The 19,332-nt window shown below is 38.0% G+C and overlaps 1 protein-coding gene across 1 annotated transcript in view; it reads right to left on the bottom strand.

The window, feature by feature from the left end:
* The window catches only part of CR1 (complement C3b/C4b receptor 1 (Knops blood group)), a 177,612-nt gene that overhangs the window by 416 nt on the left and 157,864 nt on the right, over nucleotides 1-19,332 (bottom strand). The window contains exons 52-53 of the mRNA XM_061183731.1: nucleotides 19,204-19,279; nucleotides 9,284-9,388 (exon numbers count right to left, since the gene is read on the bottom strand). Coding sequence (XP_061039714.1) covers nucleotides 9,284-9,388; nucleotides 19,204-19,279 — 181 coding nt within the window. The remainder of the gene's footprint in view (nucleotides 1-9,283; nucleotides 9,389-19,203; nucleotides 19,280-19,332) is intronic.

Here is a 19,332-nt window from a genome sequence, read left to right as displayed (position 1 = left end):
TAAAAGTAACCTGACTGGTATTAAAGAGCAAACAAAGGAAGTTGACATTTTCTTCTTATTAGTTGGCAAAGAATAAGAAGGTCAACCAATGTAAGTAAACATATTTGGGGAACCAGTACCCTCAAATTTTAGTATTTAACATAACTTTTCTGTATGTCAAAAGTTTTAAAATGGACATGACTTTTAAACCACCAGTTCCATTTAGAGTTTATCCCAAAGAAATCATCAGAGCTGTGAGCAAAGCTGTATAGTTTTGCAAAAAAAATTTAAATCCATGTGTCTAGAAAAAATATTAAGGATTTTATGGTAGGTAGTTTATTGTTTAAAAAAAAATCAATGTGAGAAACTATGATAAATTCCTGAGTGGAAAAAGCAGACTCCAAATCAGTGTGTACTTTTTTTCATTCCTTTTATTAAAACAAAAGTAGTATATTGTTACACACAAAAAAGAGATTAGTTGGAAATATACCAAAATTAACCAATAGTTGATAGGATTATGGATATTTAATTTTCTTTGTGCTTTTCAGCTTTCTATACTGACACTATGTTACCTTTGGAATCAGGTAAAGAAAAAAATTTATTTACATCCAACCTATATTTCAATTGCTATTTCATTCATAGAATGGTGGGGATAGAACCTGTATCACACAGAGTTAAGGTATGAGAGGATGGTGAGGAAATGGAAATTCTCCGTATAAACGTCAAATGCATCATCTGGAATTACAAAACTTTATATATATTTTTTTAAATTTTTAAAATTTTTATTGGACTATAGTTGATTTATAATTTTGTGTTAGTTTCTGCTGTACAGCAAAGTGAATCAGTTATACATATACATATATCCACTCTTTTTTAGATTCTTTTCCCATATAGGTCATTACAGAGTATTGGGTAGAGTTCCCTGTACTATACAGTAGGTCCTTATTAGTTAACTATTTTATGTATAGTAGTATGTATATGTCAATCCCAACCTGCCAATTTATCCCTTTCCCCCTTTCCCCCCGGTAACCATGTTTGTTTTTTACATCTGTGACTCTATTTCTGTTTTGTAAATAAGTTCATTTGTATCATTTTTTTAGATTCCAGATATAAGCGATATCATATGATATTTGTCTTTCTCTGTCTGACTTACTTCACTCAGTATGACAATCTCTAGGTTCATCCATGTTGCTGCAAATGGCATTATTTCATTCTTTTTTATGGCTGAGTAATATTCCATTGTACCACATCTTCTTTATCTGTTCCTCTGTCAATGGACATCTAGGCTGCTTCCAACAAAACTTTATATATTTTTAAACAATTTTATATGTGAGACGTACTAAAGCTATTCTGGGATGAACAAACCATGGAATTTCCTCTTCCTCCCAGACCAATACAATTTTTTGAAATCTTGGCAGAGCATATAAAACACAAAGTGTGGATGTGATGTATAAAATACACACCTTAGTACTGGGGGTTATAAAATGCATAATTTTATAATTAAGGGGACAGTGAAAGGAAATGCAATGAGGCGGAATTATCATTTCTTTTAATTCTTTCAGTTACGAAGGACTGATATAACAGAAATATTCTGTGGCTCAGTGTTGGCATTTACTTATGAAAACAGAATTTATTTCTTCTGCAACTATCTGTACATAATATTGTATGTCAACTATAACATAATAAGCTGAAAAAAAACTTTCCCGTTTATTTTTGGGCTTGAAAGTAAGGTTTTTCTTTTTTTATTTTTTTCTCATGAGAAAATTTAAAAGGTAGGGAAAGAAGTAGGCTAGTTTTTGCTAGATTCGATTCAAGGATTGGGGTTCTACTGGAACTTTGTTTCAGTGAAATTTCTGTACCTGGGGCTCATCAAATCATCCCAAATATAATTGAAGAGTTTCACATAGATTCCTTTAACTTATTTTGATTTGACCCAACTGAGGCTCCATTTGAAAGGTTCTAAGTCTTGTTCTCTATTTTTCTGGACAAGTTCCATGAGGCAGGGATAGTTTTCTTGCTGTATCTCCAGTGCTGAGACAGTTCTAGACCTACACTAGGTGCATAATAAATACACATTAAATACTGAATGAAATAAATGGGCGTTGCTGTCAAGTGCATTTAACATGTTTCTGCCAATCCTCCCCCAGTGCAGATTTACCAAATGCTGGGAAGGTCCTGAGAGATTTTGATTTTAGTAATTTTAGCCACTAGGAACAAAGCAGGATTTGTCTCTGAAAGGAATGTCTCCGAAAGGATTTGTCTACAACTGTCTGCAGAGAAAACTTTCCTAAATCAGACATGGCAAGCTGACCTATGAAGTGGATCTACTGTCTAACCCTTAACCTTGAGATCATTTTAGTGACTGAGTTCAAAGGGAGAGTATTGACTGTGAACTTCCTAAGGTGCTGAGAGGAATAGAACTCAAGAGTCGAGGCTTTGAGTGAAGTAGGGGCTTAAACACTAGTGGTTCCTCCAACTCTCCCTAAAGATTTTGTCAAGCTGCCAGCGATAAAATGAGGAGAGAATGGAGAATATGATTGTTTGTAGACCAGGTTTTGAGCTATGTAGTAGCTCTCCTGTAAGCTTTAGGAATGGCGGTAAGGTGGAGGGAGGTGTCTGTGGATGTCATTAAACCTAGGGGGACTTCATTGAATAAAACAATGTTAGACGATCCTTTGCCTCCTAAATTGGTATATTTACATTTTGCTGTTCACAGGTGAGGGTAGCAGCATGAAGGGGCCTGTGAATGTTCTTAGAAGAGGCTTTCACCTGTCATGGTGCTTTACAGGTTAGGTGTTTGTGAAAACCTGAAAGAGAATGGCTAAACAGAGGATAGTTAAGCCACCTTTTTGAGGCTGGTCCTGGGAGCTCTGCCACCTCTACTTGCACCTGGTAGGCACCTGCCAGCAAATTGACCTTACTTGGCTGTTACCTCAAGAGCATTACTGTGGTGCCACACCCAACACAGGGATTCTGAACCCAGTCAAGTACAGAAAGGAAGGCATTTCTCATAAGGATCACATATTCATTTTGTTGCCTCTTGGCTTTTGAAATCTTTACACAGTAAATATATTACAAACCATATTCTACAAGTTGATTTGCAAAGATAAAATCTCTTATTCCTTTCTTATTATAATGCTGAGACAAATTACATTTAAACATCATGTACTTTAACTTACATCTCACATTTAACTGTACAAAAAGGCAAGTGAAACAAAACGATATTAGAATGTTAGCACTAGGAATAGCTTTGGAGATCAATTGGTCCAGCCCCTGCTTTTCAGATGAAATATATAAGGTCAGAAGTGAACAGAAGTGCTCAGTAATACAAGTTAGGCAATATAGTATTTTACCCATAATTAGTAATGTGAAGGAAAAAAATGTTGCCTGCTATTCCAGTTCTGCAAGGATTAAGCCATTAGCTACTGCAGTTGCTCATGGACAGTGCACCCCGAGGGGAATTCAAGATGGAGAAAAACAGGAAGTATGCTGTGCTTTGGATATATAGGTCCCTAGATAGTTAAGATGCATATCTAAGGAAAAATATCTTTCATACTTAGAAAAGCAATAAAATCATTAACTTGAGATGTCTGTTCTTTGGGATTAGCAGTAATCTTTTGATGTTCAACTACATGTCTGCTTTTTTTTTCCAGCAAAAAATTCATGTATATCCTGACTGCTGCCTTACCTCCTCAGAGCCATTCCTCAGAGCTGAGAGACTGTTTCCTGGGCTGTAGTCCTCAGAAAGGTCCCAGAATAAAACTTAACTCACAACTTTTACCTTGTGAGTTTTTCTTTCAGTGGACAGTATATACATTATTACATAGTATATATATAGTTAATATATACATAATTTAAACATATATTTCCCATAGATAACTGATGTTTAGAGAAACTCACAGATTTCTTGCAGTTAGAAAGTCACACACATCAAATATTTTTTAATCACATTGTTCACTGACATACTCCATTCTGGGGGGGGAAAAAAAGAAATGAGAATTTTTTTCTTGTGATGGGAAATTTTGATTCTAAGAATGGTTGATTCCCAAGCAATTGATTTCTAGTTCTCCTTTAAAATTTACTTCCTCAGAAACCCAAGAAATAATAGAGATTGCTAAAATTTTAGCTAAGCAAAACATTGAGCAACTTTTCATATTTTCAGGGGCTACTTGTCTTTCTTTTTTGTTTTGTTGACGTAGGTGTATGTCCTTTGCCTGTATTTTGTGAGGTGAGCAGCAGTTGTCTTTGAATTTTTAAGTCTTAAGCCATTTACCCTTTCTTTGCCTGTGATATAAGTTGCAATTTTTTCTTTCATTTTTCTTTGCTTATACTGTTTTATTTTTCTATCTTGTATGATTTTAAATTGAAAGTCAAGTTGATGTCCAGTTCACTCTTTATATTTATCAAGGTAAATGTGGAAGAATATACTTTAAAACCCAGAATTACACAGAAATTAGCAGTAGTCTTATACAAATCTATTGTTAAATATCCAGAAAGATTTGATATTTTTTAGAGATCATTAGAGTGGCCGATAATATTATACCAAATAAAGTTTTGATCTATAAGGATGTGGATGCATTAAAGATTCCAGGGCTACTTATTTAGAAGGTGTCAGTACATGTTTATTGTAGGGGAATAAAATGTGCCACCTGGAAATGTGTCTCATTGGCATGAGGATTATTAGGCTGATTATTATTATTTTTTAAATAAAGTTATCTATTTATTTTTGGCTGCATTGGATCTTCGTTGCTGCGCGCGGGCTTTCTCTAGTTACGACGAGTGGGGGCTCCTCTTCGTTGCGGTGCACAGGCTTCTCATTGCGGTGGCTTCTCTTCTTGCAGAGCACAGGCTCTAGGTGCATCGGCTTCAGTAGCTGTGGCATGCAGGCTCAGTAGCTGTGGCTCGCAGGCTCTAGAGCACAGGCTCAGCAGTTGTGGTGCACAGGCTTAGTTGCTCCACGGCATGTGGGATCTTCCCGGGCCAGGGCTCGAACCCGTGTCCCCTGCGTTGGCAGGCGGATTCTTAACCACTGCACCACCAGAGAAGCCCTAGGCTGATTATTTTTAAGAAACAGAAAGCTCAGGAAGTTTTTTCTTGTTACCACCCTCTTAGCTGCTTAAAAAACTTAGATAAAGTGATTGTTCCTGGAATAGGACTATAACCAGAGATATGTGCAAAGAATATGGGCTAAAGTGGTGGGAGCGGTGTGTGTGGGGGAACTTGGCAGGGCCTAGAGATCAGAGTCTACTCTGAGTCTCATTGTCTCTGCCTGGCCCAGCAAGCATTTTTCAAACATTTGTTTTTCTACCTCCATGTAAATTACCTTCCTCCCCTTTAAAGTCCCAAACCACTACCCCCAACATCCTCCTTCGTCTTTAGCTGAAAATGGTATTTAAGGGGAGTGCTCTGACCATTTTGGGAGTTACTCAGTTTTCCTGGGTTTCTCCCACATAAACATGTTATTAAAATTGGTTTGATTTTCTCCTGTTAATCTGTCTGATGTCAATTTAATTCTTAGACCAGCTATAAGAATTTCCAGAGGGAAATTTTTCCTCCCTGACATTATTAGCTTGATAAATTATTAAAAGTCATGCTTTCTTAGTTAATTTAGTGTACTCTGAATTAATACAAAAGTAAGCTAGTTACTTTTATGATAAAAATTATTTTTACTTAAATTTTAGTATTTTTAAATTAATAACATAGGTCAAAGCGCTTTTGAAATAGAGCTTAGGAAATATCCAAAGCTTAATTTTTTTTCCAGCTATTTCTCTTGAATAGTCTTGACCCATCTCCCCTATAATCATTTAATACCTTTATTAAAAAATTTATTTATTTATTTGGCTGTGCTGGGTCTTTAGTTGCAGCATGCAGGATCTTCATTGCCTCTTCGTTGCGGCATGCGGGATCTTTGGTTGTGGCATGCAGGCTCTTTGTTGTGGCATGCGGGATCTAGTTCCCTGAACAGGGATCCAGCCTGGGCCCCCTGCATTGGGAGCATGGAGTCTTAACCACTGGACCACCAGGGACGTCCCAATGCCTTTTTAATAAACAGAAATTAATTTATTTTTCTTTGAGAAAGTGAAAACTGATATACCATATATTTTTCTCCAAACTGTCTAAAATGAGTGGATTCTATTGAATAAAAAAAGAAAGTATTTAAGAAAGAAAAACATATGTGTGTATAAAGAAACATATATAAAGATTAGCAGAACATGAATTAAAATATTAACATAGAGGGGTGGGATAGGGAGGGTGGGAGGGAGGGAGATGCAAGAGGGAAGAGATATGGGAACATATGTATATGTATAACTGATTCACTTTGTTATAAAGCAGAAAGTAACACACCATTGTAAAGCAATTATACTTCAATAAAGATGTTTAAAAAAAATATTAACAATGGTTACCACTGGGTAGTATAATTAATGTGACTTTTTTTCATATCTTCTCCCTGCATTTTCCATATTTGCCCTAATGAGCCCATTCTTATTATAAACATTTGAAAAAAAAAAACTGACCAACTTATAAACAGAAATCCTAGGCAACACTTTTTTCCTTTAAATAGTTGAGACTATTTATAAAATCCTAAGTGTAGCTTTCCCCTGACTAGATAATGTGTGCTTTCCGCAGAAGAGAAGAGGGTGAAGGGGTGACTGTAATCCAAGCTAAGAAGAGGGTGCTTCACTAGGTACTGGTAGAGCTTCAGCATCTTCAGGTGCACATGTTTGCATCTCTGTGAAGTCACTTCAAAGATTTTATGAGTCTCAGATTTTATTCTGTTGAAATGAATTGGCTCCTTCCCAATCAACATTTTAATTGGAGGTGTTCTCCAGCTTTATAGTACTTTGTCAAGGAAGGACACTGAAATAACAAGATATTTTTATTTAGATGACAGCGTGGTCGACAACTGAACTACCCAGAATTTATATGCTGATAATCATGATGCTAGCATTGCACATAAATTACAAGTTTTAAAAGAAGTGTTTACTTGGACTTCCCTGGTGGCACAGTGGTTAAGAATCCACCTGCCAATGCAAGGGACACAGGTTCGAGCCCTGGTCTGGGAAGATCCCACATGCCGTGGAGCAACTAAGCCCACGCACCACAACTACTGAGCCTGTGCTCTAGAGCCCGTGAACCACAACTACTGAGCCTACACACCTAGAGCTCATGCTCCACAACAAGAGAAGCTACCGCAATGAGAAGCCTGTGCACCGCAACAAAGAGTAGCCCCCGCTCACCACAACTAGGGAAAAGCCCACATGCAGCAATGAAGACACAACATAGCCATAACAAAAATAAATAAATAAATAAAAAGTGTTTACCGTCCTCTGTTGTGGCTGCTATGTTGGGCACAAAAAAGTATAGCATTGCCAACTAACAATTGGCACTTGCCATCTACCTCTAGAAGGATTAAATCATGAGCCGCTGCAGCTGCTGACTTTCAACATCCCCTGAAAGGAGTTCAGGGTGGAGATCGGGAATGAGGCACTGTGCTTTGGAAAAAACTTGCAGAACAGGCCTTCAGATAGTTAGATATTTTCAGGAGAAGATTATATGAGATTTTATTTTTATTCTTGCATCTCCTCCTATCTAGGTAAGTACTAAAAGTTTTCATGGTGAGGTCTGCTCCTTGTAACTAGCAGCAACCTTCACAAGACTAGCAGCAACCTTCTGCAAAAATGTGGGCTTGACTGCATATACACCCCCACCACCAAAATCACATATATACTGACCTTCCCCCCTGCTCTTCGTAACGATTTCTCAGAGATATCTGAATGCTGTCTCCCGGGTTATAGTCCTCATTTTGCCCCAAATAAAACTTAACTCACAACTCTCACGTTGTGCGTTTTTTTTCAGTCGACAGCATAAATCGATAAGAGATTAACAATAACTTGACCTTTCCTCATTGCTTCTTTTGTCAAAGGAAGAGTTCTCAGAATTAAGCAACTGGGCTTCCCTGGTGGTGCAGTGGTTAAGAATCCGCCTGCCAATGCAGGGGACACGAGTTCGAGCCCTGGTCCGGGAAGATCCCACATGCTGTGGAGCAACTAAGCCTTGCGCCACAACTACTGAGCCTGCACTCTAGAGCCCGCGAGCCACAACTACTGAGCCCATGTGCCACAACTACTGAAACCCATGTGCCTAGAGCCCGTGCTCTGCAACAAGAGAAGCCACCGCAATGAGAAGCCTGTGCACCGCAGCGAAGAGTAGCCCCTGCTCGCTGCAACTAGAGAAAGCCCACGTGCAGCAACGAAGACCCAATGCGCCAAAACTAAAAAAAAATGTTTAAAAAAGAATTGAGCAACTAAATAAAAAGAGCCTCATTTTGGAACACACACAGGTCCCTCATAACACAAAAAATGATTCCTTGAGTCTCTTTTCTGATTGATGGTTTTGTTAGAGGAAATAAACAGGAGCTCGAGGTTTGGAGGAGGGTCAGCTTCAGATAGCATGTCCTCCTCCCCTACTCGCAGTAAGATTGAAAGAAGTTACTGTATAGTTCAAGGTATCCAAATGCTCCCTTGGCCATGCTGAAGCCTCTCCTGTTTCTCAAGGCCAGGAACACTGTTCTTGTACTAATGGACACCCCTGATGAGGCTCATCAGCTCACCTGTCACTCGCAGTTATTACTGCCACTGGATCCCTCATCATTGTTCTCCTTCCACCTCACAAGACTTCCCAACATCATGTGTTACCTGCATCATTGAATATTCTCATGTCCTTTAACATGGGGCTGTGACACTGGAGATGGCTATATTGCCCTCTCTGCCCCTGCACCTGGTCTGGGTGCATAGGTCTTAAGCTTTATACAGACTCTAACTCACTCCTTGTCAACCATGTGTTGCCACAAATGATTAACCTTACTCCTGTGAAATACTATGGCCAAAATTCCAATTTTAAAAGGGAAATTTGAGACAATTTCATTAAGGAATTCCTACCTGTTTTTAAAAAGGCGGTCAACGGTCAATGTGCACAGATTGAGATGCACCTTGAGCAAATGCTTGGGTTCCAAAAGAAACAGAAAAGCTTACTATTCTCAAAGGTTCATAGCATAAATGCACAAAAATGTAGGAAAGCTTTGAAAAGAAACTGCCTGTGCAGAGCACTGACAGTCCTCACCCCAAAAGCACTGGAAACAACAATCCAAGAAGAAAACCACAAAGGCGTTTCCAGCTCCTGAAGTACATTCCATCTCCTTTGGTATCAGTGATCCAACTAGTGCCATAGCATATTCAAATCCTACTTTCATTTTCAACATTTGAGTTGTTGAAAACGCTTTGAATTCAGTTTATGTATTAGGTACCTGATATTTTCCTGATTTGTTTGCAGAGTATGAGGATGGACACCACTGCCTTCTTTGGGATGCAAATGGATAACTGCTTCTTTCAATTTTTCATCTGTATTGTTGCTAATTTACAATGGAGAAAAATAGGAGAAAATATTTTAAATATATAACTTTCAGTGTTGAAAGAAATTAGTAGCTTTCATTTTGAAATTTAGGCCATACTTTGCTTCAAGTTTCTCAAATCTTTGAAGATATCTAAAAAGAAAAACCAAATCCCACATTTCAAATCTAAGTAAAAACTTGCATTAGGAAATAATAATAAAACCATCCTATACATTGTGTCAGAAGATTCTAAATTGTGTCAGAAGATTCTAAATTGCTTATAGACAAGTGTCCATACTTAAAATAACACATTTCACTATTTCCAACGTAATTTTGATTAGTAAATATTGTTCACCACAATACTGTGACATTTGGGCTTCACAATGTGAATGGCTTTGCACTGCAATTTTACACAAGGCTTCTTTCTTTCCGTGTAGTGAAGATGTAAATTTTGTTTTCTGTACTGTTAATACCCACAGTTAGGAGAGCAGCAGTAGTTTTCATGAGTTTATATGAGAACTGACAGTATACAGAAGTACTTAATTACTTTTAAATGTCAATAATAACAATCATGTGTAAATAACAATAAATAGAGTTAACTTTTCTGACATTCACCATATGTGAGGCCCTGTGTTAAATGAGGTAGAATCTATTATTTTCCCTATTTTGTAGGGAAGGAAAGTAGAGTTTAGACAGGATATGTATTATCTTGTTGAGGGTCTCATAGTAGTAAGTGAGTGTGAACACAGGTCTTACCGATTGCAAAGCCCAGGGTCTTACCGGGTATGCTCCTCTGCCTTTTTGTGGGTCATTTAATCAGCACTTCATTTTACATAAATGAAATGATGAATCATACAATACCAGTACCTTTAGACTTCAAGTCTAGGTTGGTATTAGGGATTTAAGAATGGAAGCACAAAGAGTTCAGTCACTCCACCACTTGCCAGTACTTCCTCATTATTCCTCTTTACACTCTCATGGAGGTTAGATGGTGGCACCACTTGAGACAAAGAGGAGACTGTGAGTCAGGAGCAAATTGTCCACAGGATGAGGAAGGGCAACTTGAGATTCATGCATGATGAAGCGTAGAGGGCTGGACAGCCACACTGGATGGGCGTCCAAGGAGCAGTGACTAGGTGGTTAGGTGAGTAATGGCCTGAAAGTGGTATTGGATGCTGAGTGGTACATGGGGTACGAGAGGATACAACCTTAGTGAGTATGTGTTCAGAGAATGGCTGTGCAAGTGGTTGATGGTGGCTAATGTGAATATAGGGTAATGCAGCGAGCCTTTCCAGAGAGCGGCCTTAATAATTTTGAACTCTATGCATAATACTAATGAAGACTTAAGGCTTTATCTGAATGTGGACAAGGGGCTGTTTTGTATAGAAATTGGAGCGAATTAGAGGCAAAAACAACAGGTAAGGATTATTGGGCTCTGAATGGAGGAATCTATTATTTCTCAGTGATCAGGGCGTGACTTATCTTGCTTAACATTTGTCACATATTATTGAGGTAGTAAATACATAGTAAAATACCAAGTGTGCAGATAAGACCTTTTTTAAAAAAAAAAACTAGTGAAATGTCAAGCCAGTGAGGTTATATCACAGAAAAAAACTTTGCATGAACAAATAGGAAACTTGTCACTAAACCTTAATAAGACAGAGGCCCTTACAGAAATATTATAATTCTCTTGTAGGCTAATAACTCAAAATAGAGTGAAAAATGAGAGTTTGCCTACCATTCTCTAGAAAGATACTGACTCATTATACCAGAGTAGCTAAGACAAATCCAATAAAATAGAGGGAGAAAAAAAGGATTATTGAAAGAAAGAGGAAATATTTCAACCCTGTACTATACACAGTTCTAGATACTGAAATTCAGTGATACAAAAGCAGATTCAGAAATGGGCAAAGAAAATTATCAACAGAATGTGTGAAAGGGTTCATGATTTTGCTTCAGATAACTCGGACTAGAGCCTTAACTCTTAACACCTTCCCACTGATATGATTTTAAGCAAGTCACTGAATTTCTCTGCATCTCAGAGGCTTCTCTGCTTTGGGATAATAATATTATAGGGTCTACCTACTTCACAGAGTTGCTTTGAGGGCCAAAGAAGACCACAAATCGTAAAGCATGTTGTAAACAACGTGTTAGCTATTGCTATTCTTACTACTAGTCTTGAATACTGTAAAAGTGGAGATCAAAAGTCATTAAATAAAATTATTTTGAGTCCCTTGTAGGTGGTCCCTGTTCACAAGTAGCTCATTGTCTGGGGAAGGGCATAGTGAGGAGTGTAGTGAAGACCAAGAAGACAAGAGAGAATTTAAAGAGTGTGAGAAAGGACAATGCAGGGAGAGGCAGGAAATGACTAGATTGTTTGCAACAAGTTCTGCTGTGATACTTTGTATTTTTTAAAGTTTATATTGGCATCCTCTGTGCATATCAAAACTTCAATTTCTGTAAAGCTTCTTTAGGACACTGTATTTGCTGAGAACGTTTGCTATAGAAAACTCTTCATTTAAAGTTCAAACTGTTTCTCGTGGATATAGTTTGCTCATATCTCATTGACTTTGACCTCACTGATTTTGTTATAATTAAATCAACTATTACACAAGCTGTCTATGTTCTCTTCCCAGTCAAAAACATTTCTTTATTTAGATCTGAATCCTTGCAAGGTTTTGGCAAGTTTAAAAAATAAATGGTGTTTATAAAAGATTATTATTAGTTTTTATTTATTTATTTATTTATACAACAGGTTCTTATTAGTCATCAATTTTATACACATCAGTGTATACATGTCAATCCCAATCGCCCAATTCAGCACACCACCCCCCTGCCCACCCCCGCCGCTTTTCCCCCTTCGTGTCCATACGTTTTTTCTCTACTTCTGATTCTCAATTTCTGCTCTGCAAACCGGTTCATCTGTACCATTTTCTAGGTTCCACATATATGCGTTAATATATGTTATTTGTTTTTCTCTTTCTGACTTACTTCACTCTGTATGACAGTCTCTAGATGCATCCATGTCTCTACAAATGACCCAATTTCGTTCCTTTTTATGGCTGAGTAATATTCCATTGTATATATGTACCACATCTTCTTTATCCACTCGTCTGTCAATGGGCATTTAGGTTGCTTCCATGACCTGGCTATTGTAAATAGTGCTGCAATGAACATTGGGGTGCATGTGTCTTTTTGAATTATGCTTTTGTCTGGGTATATGCCCAGTAGTGGGAATGATGGATCATATGGTAATTCAATTTTTAGTTTTTTAAGGAACCTCCATACTGTTCTCCATAGTGGCTGTATCAATTTACATTCCCACCAACAGTGCAAGAGGGTTCCCTTTTCTCCACACCCTCTCCAGCATTTGTTGTTTGTAGATTTTCTGATGATACCCATTCTAACCAGTGTGAGGTGATAACTCATTGTACTTCTGATTTGCATTTCTCTAACAATTAGTGATGTTGAGCAGCTTTTCATGTGCCTCTTGGCCACCTGTATGTCTTCTTTGGAGAAATGTCTATTTAGGTCTTCTGCCCATTTTTGGATTGGGTTCTTTGTTTTTTTAATATTGATCTGCATGAGCTGTTTATATATTTTGGAGATTAATCCTTTGTCCGTTGATTCGTTTGCAAATATTTTCTCCCATTCTGAGGGTTGTCTTTTCGTCTTGTTTATGGTTTCCTTTGCTGCGCAAAAGCTTTAAAGTTTCATTAGGTCCCATTTGTTTATTTTTGTTTTTATTTCCATTACTCTAGGAGATGGATCAAAAAATATCTTGCTGTGATTTATGTCAAAGAGTGTTCAGCCTATGATTTCCTCTAAGAGTTTTATAGTGCCCGGTCTTACATTTAGGTCTCTAATCCATTTTGAGTTTATTTTTGTGTATGGTGTTAGGGAGTGTTCTAATTTCATTCTTTTACATGTAGCTGTCCAGTTTTCCCAGCACCACTTATTGAAGAGGCTGTCTTTTCTCCATTGTATATCCTTGCCTCCTTTGTCATAGATTAGTTGACCATAGGTGCGTGGGTATATCTCTGAGCTTTCTATCCTGTTCCATTGATCTATATTTCTGTTTTCGTGCCAGTACCATATTGTCTTGATTACTGTAGCTTTGAAGTATAGTCTGAAGTCAAGGAGTCTTGATTCCTCCAGCTCCATTTTTACACTCAAGACCGCTTTGGCTATTTGGGGTCTTTGTGTCTCCATACAAATTTTAAGATTTTTCGTTCTAGTTCTGTAAAAAATGCCATTGGTAATTTGATAGGGATTGCATTGAATCTTTAGATTGCTTTGGGTAGTATAGTCATTTTCACAATATTGACTCTTCCAATCCAAGAACATGGTATATCTCTCCATCTGTTGGTATCATCTTTAATTTATTTCATCAGTGTCTTATAGTTTTCTGCATACAGGTCTTTTGTCTCCCGAGGTAGGTTTATTCCTAGGTATTTTATTCTTTTTGTTGCAATGGTAAATGAGAGTGTTTCCTTAATTTCTGTTTCAGATTTTTCATCATTAGTGTATAGGAATGCAAGAGATTTCTGTGCATTAATTTTGTATCCTGCAACTTTACCAAATTCATTGATTAGCTCTAGTAGTTTTCTGGTGGCATCTTTAGGATTCTCTACGTATAGTATCATGTCATCTGCAAACTGTGACAGTTTTACTTCTTCTTTTCCAATTTGTATTCCTTTTATTTCTTTTTCTTCTCTGATTACCGTGGCTAGGACTTCCAAAACTATGTTGAATAATAGTGGTGAGAGTGGACATCCTTGTCTTGTTCTGATCTTAGAGGAAATGCTTTCAGTTTTTCACCATTGAGAATGATGTTTGCTGTGGGTTTGTCATATATAGCCTTTATTATGTTGAGGTAGGTTCCTTCTATGCCCACTTTCCAGAGAGTTTTTTATCATAAATTGGTGTTGAATTTTGTCAAAACCTTTTTCTGCATCTATTGAGATGATCATATGGTTTTTATTCTTCAATTTGTTAATATGGTGTATCACATTGATTGATTTGCGTATATTGAAGAATCCTTGCATCCCTGGGATAACTCCCACTTGATCATGGTGTATGATCCTTTTAATGTGTTGTTGGATTCTGTTTACTAGTATTTTGTTGAGGATTTTTGCATCTATATTCATCAGTCATATTGGTCTGTAATTTTCTTTTTTTGTAGTATCTTTGTCTGGTTTTGGTATCAGGGTGATGGTGGCCTCATAGAATGAGTTTGGGAGTGTTCCTTCCTCTGCAATTTTTTGGAAGAGTTTGAGAAGGATGGGTGTTAGCTCTTCTCTAAATGTTTGATAGAATTCACCTTTGAAGCCATCTGGTCCTGGACTTTTGTTTGTTGAAAGATTTTAAATCACAGTTTCAATTTCATTACTGTGATTGGTCTGTTCATATTTTCTGTTTCTTCCTGGTTCAGTCTTGGAAGGTTATACCTTTCTGAGAAAATGTCCATTTCTTCCAGGTTGTCCAATTTATTGGCATAGAGTTGCTTGTAGTAGTCTCTTAGGATGCTTCGTATTTCTGAGGTGTCTGTTGTAACTTCTCCTTTTTCATTTCTAATTTTATGATTTGAGTCCTCTTCCTCTTTTCCTTGATGAGTCTGACTAATGGTTTATCAATTTTGTTTATCTTCTCAAAGAACCAGCTTTTAGTGTTATTGATCTTTGCTATTGTTTTCTTTGTTTCTATTTCATTTATTTCTGCTCTGATCTTGATGATTTCTGTCCTTCTGCGAACTTTGTGTTTTGTTTGTTCTTCTTTCTCTAGTTCCTTTAGGTGTAAGGTTAGATTGTTTATTTGAGATTTTTCTTGTTTCTTGAGGTAGACTTGTAAAGCTATAAACTTCCCTCTTAGAACTTCTTTTGCTGCATCCCATAGGTTTTGGATTGTCGTGTTTTAATTGTCATTTGTCTCTAGGTATTTTTTGATTTCCTCTTTGATTTCTTCAGTGATCTCTTGGTTATTTAGTAACATATTGTTTAGCCTCCATGTGTTTGTGTTTTTAGGGTTTTTTCCCTGTAATTGATTTCTAATCTCATAGCGTTGTGGTCAGAAAAGATGCTTGCTATGATTTCAATTTTCTTAAATTTACTGAGGCTTGATTTGTGACCCAGAATGTGATCTATCCTGGAGAATGTTCCGTGTGCACTTGAGAAGAAAGTGTAATCTGCTGTTTTGGGATAGAATGTCCTATAAATATCAATTAAATCTATCTGGTCTATTGTGTCATTTAAAGCTTGTGTTTCCTTATTAATTTTCTGTTTGGATGATCTGTCCATTGGTGTAAGTGAGGTGTTAAAGTCCCCCACTATTATGGCGTTACTGTCGATTTCCTCTTTTAGAGCTGTTAGCAGTTGCCTTATGTATTGAAGTGCTCCTATGTTGGGTGCATATATATTTATAATTGTTATATCTTCTTCTTGGATTGATCCCTTGATCATTATGTAGTGTCCTTCCTTGTCTCTTGTAACATTCTTTATTTTAAAGTCTATTTTATCTGATACGAGTATTGCTACTCCAGCTTTCTTTTGATTCCCATTTGCATGGAATATCTTTTTCCATCCCCTCACTTTCAGTTTGTATGTGTCCCTAGGTCTGAAGTGGGTATCTTGTAGACAGCATATATATGGGTCTTGTTTTTGTATCCATTCAGCAAGCCTGTGTCTTTTGGTTGGAGCATTTAATCCATTCACGTTTAAGGTAATTATTGATATGTATGTTCCTATTTCCATTTTCTTTATTGTGTTCGGTTTGTTTTTGTAGGCCCTTTTCTTCTCTTGTGTTTCCCACTTAGAGAAGTTCCTTTAGCATTTGTTGTACAGCTGGTTTGGTGGTGCTGAATTCTGTCAGCTTTTGCTTGTCTGTAAAGCTTTTGATTTCACCGTCGAATCTGAATGAGATCCTTGCTGGGTAGAGTATCTTGGTTGTAGGTTCTTCCCTTTCATCACTTTAAGTATATCATGCCACTGCCTTCTGGCTTGTAGAGTTTCTGCTGAGAAATCAGCTGTTAACCTTATGGGAGTTCCCTTGTATGTTATTTGTCATTTTTCCCTTGCTGCTTTCAATAATTTTTCTTTGTGTTTAACTCTTGCCAATTTGATTACTATGTGTCTCAGTGTGTTTCTCCTTGGGTTTATCCTGTATGGGACTCTCTGCACTTCCTGGACTTGGGTGGCTATTTCCCTTCCCATGTTAGGGAAATTTTCCACTCTAATCTCTTCAAATATTTTCTCTGGTCCTTTCTCTCTCTCTTCTCCTTCTGAGACCCCTATAACGCGAATGTTCTTGTGTTTAATGTTGTCCCAGAGGTCTCTTCAGCTGTCTTCATTTCTTTTCATTCTTTTTTCTTTATTCTCTTCTGCAGCAGTGAATTCCACCCTTCTGTCTTCCAGGTCACTTATCCATTCTTCTGCCTCAGTTATTCTGCTATTGATTCCTTCTAGTGTAGTTTTCATTTCAGTGATTGTATTGTTCATCTCTGTTTGCTTGTTCTTTAATTCTTCTAGATCTTTATTAAACATTTCTTGCATCTTCTTGATATTTGCCTCCATTCTTTTTGCGAGGTCCTGGATCATCTTCACTAACATTATTCTGAATTCTCTTTCTGGAAGATTGCCTATCTCCATTTCATTTAGTTGTTTTTCTGGGATTTTATCTTGTTCCTTCATCCGGTACACAGCCCTCTGCCTTTTCATCTTGTCTATCTTTCTGTGAATGTGGTTTTTGTTCCACAGGCTGCAGGATTGTAGTTCTTCTTGCTTCTGCTGTCTGCTCTCTGGTGGATGAGGCTATCTAAGAGGGTTGTGGAAGTTTCCTGATGGGAGGGACTGGTGGGGGGTAGAGCTGGCTGTTTCTCTGGTAGGCAGAGCTCAGTAAAACTTTAATCTTCTTGCCTGCTGATGCATGGGGCTGGGTTCCCTCCCTGTTGGTTTTTTGGCCTGAGGCGACCCAACACTGGAGCCTAGCTGGGCTCTTTGGTGGAGCTAATGGTGGACTCTGGGAGGGCTCACGCCAAGGAGTACTTCCCAGAACTTCTGCTGCCAGTGTCCTTGTCCTCATGGTGAGGCACAGCCACCCCCCGCCTCTGCAGGAGACCCTCCAACACTATCAGGTAGGTCTGGTTCAGTTTCCTATGGCGTCACTGCTCCTTCCCCTGGGTCCCAATGCACACACTACTTTGTGTGTGCCGTCCAAGAGTGGAGTCTCTGTTTCCCCCAGTCCTGTCAAAATCCTGCAATCAAATCCTGCTAGCCTTCAAAGTCTGATTCTCTAGGAATTCCTCCTACCGTTGCCGGACCCCCAGGTTCGGAAGCCTGACGTGGGGCTCAGAACCTTCACTCCAGTGGGTGGACTTCTGTGGTATAATTGTTCTCCAGTTTGTGAGTCACCCACCCAGCGGTTATGGGATTTGATTTTATTGTGATTGGGCCCCTTCTACCATCTCATTGTGGCTTCTCCTTTGTCTTTGCATGTGGGGTATCTTTTTTGGTGAGTTCCAGTGTTTTCCTGTTGATGATTGTTCAGCAGTTAGTTGTGATTCCGGTGTTCTTGCAAGAGGGAGTGAGAGCATGTCGTTCTACTCCGCCATCTTGAACCAGTCTCCAAGATTATTATTTTTTAAAAATACCCATGCAAAACCTTAATTCTTCCACACTGGCAGCCTGGGTATGTGTGCCAGTGGGACACACTTTCTAACTTCTAGTGCCCTGATAGGGTCAGTGTATAGAGGTCGGAGTCTGAAATGTTTTAGCAAAACAAGGATACCAACATTCTCATCAACACCCTTGTAAAAATTCCTTCTATTTTCTCTTTTGCAAAATTTGAGTCCTTCATAAATTCTAAGCTTTTAAAGAAAGTGTTCTTAGTATCATATATATTTCTTTAAAGAAAGTAACAGACCCAAAATGGAATCATTTGATCCCAAGACTTAATTGCAGTTTTGATCTTCTGCAGAAATTAATCTTAATCAACCAGTCTGAAATTTTCTGTTCAGCATCAGTGAGGTAATCTGTTATGTAGGTCCTCTCCACTTCCCAGAGGAAGAAGAGGCAATCAATTTCATAAATCCTTGCTGTCTAACACCTCTGCCCTGCCCCCAAAGAAGATGCCCTGATTTTAAAATAATCCTTTTTTCCCCTAATAGCTCCTTTGCCCCACCCTTCTTCCTATGAAAACCTTCCATTTGTACAACTCCTCTGTGCATCCTTCTAGTTGCTAAATGGGATGCTGCCCAATCCATGAATCTTTTAATAAAGCCAATTAGATCTTCAAATTTACCCAGCTGAATTTTGTTGTTTTTAATAGTGTGAATACTTCTTTATGCCTAATATGTGTCATCAGCCTTCTTTATAAGAATTATCACCTCTGTTTATGTAGTACTTCTTTCTTGAGGTTTCCTTTGTAAAAGATTAATCCCCCAAAACCTCAAATAAATAGAGTTGGGGGACCAGAAGGGGGAGTTCTCCTGCCCTAGGAAGACAACAGAGACCAGCAGGAAAAAGAAAGACTCCTCTTCTTTCCTGGCATGGGCTCAGCCAATGAAACGCCATGAACTCTTTGTTTACTACATCCCTCCCAACTTCCTTTTCCTCCCAAGAAAAGCACTCTCCTTCCTTTGCCATGCAGGGACTTGCATATGATTCTCCATTGTTGCAGACCTCAAATTGCTATTCTCTGCTGATCCCAAATAAACCCATTTTTGCTGGAGAAATAACTGGCAGTCTATTTGTTTTAGGTCAACATCTTTTACATCTCTTTGGCTTCCAAGAAGCAGCAAATAGAGTTATAAACATATTCTAGGAGAATATGGCTGTACTTACCCTTTTTTGCACTTTAGAATTATCAAACAGGAAGCAATGACGGGTAAAATCAAGAAGATCATACCAAAGAACATGCCTAGGTGGTAAAACATGGTAATTAAATGCATGGAAAATATAACCTGTAGGTTT

Source organism: Eubalaena glacialis, chromosome 3, assembly GCF_028564815.1.
Source record: "Eubalaena glacialis isolate mEubGla1 chromosome 3, mEubGla1.1.hap2.+ XY, whole genome shotgun sequence".
Taxonomy (NCBI): domain Eukaryota; kingdom Metazoa; phylum Chordata; class Mammalia; order Artiodactyla; family Balaenidae; genus Eubalaena; species Eubalaena glacialis.
The sequence above is the reverse complement of the archived record's forward strand: the minus strand, read 5'-3'. Positions and strand labels throughout refer to the sequence as shown.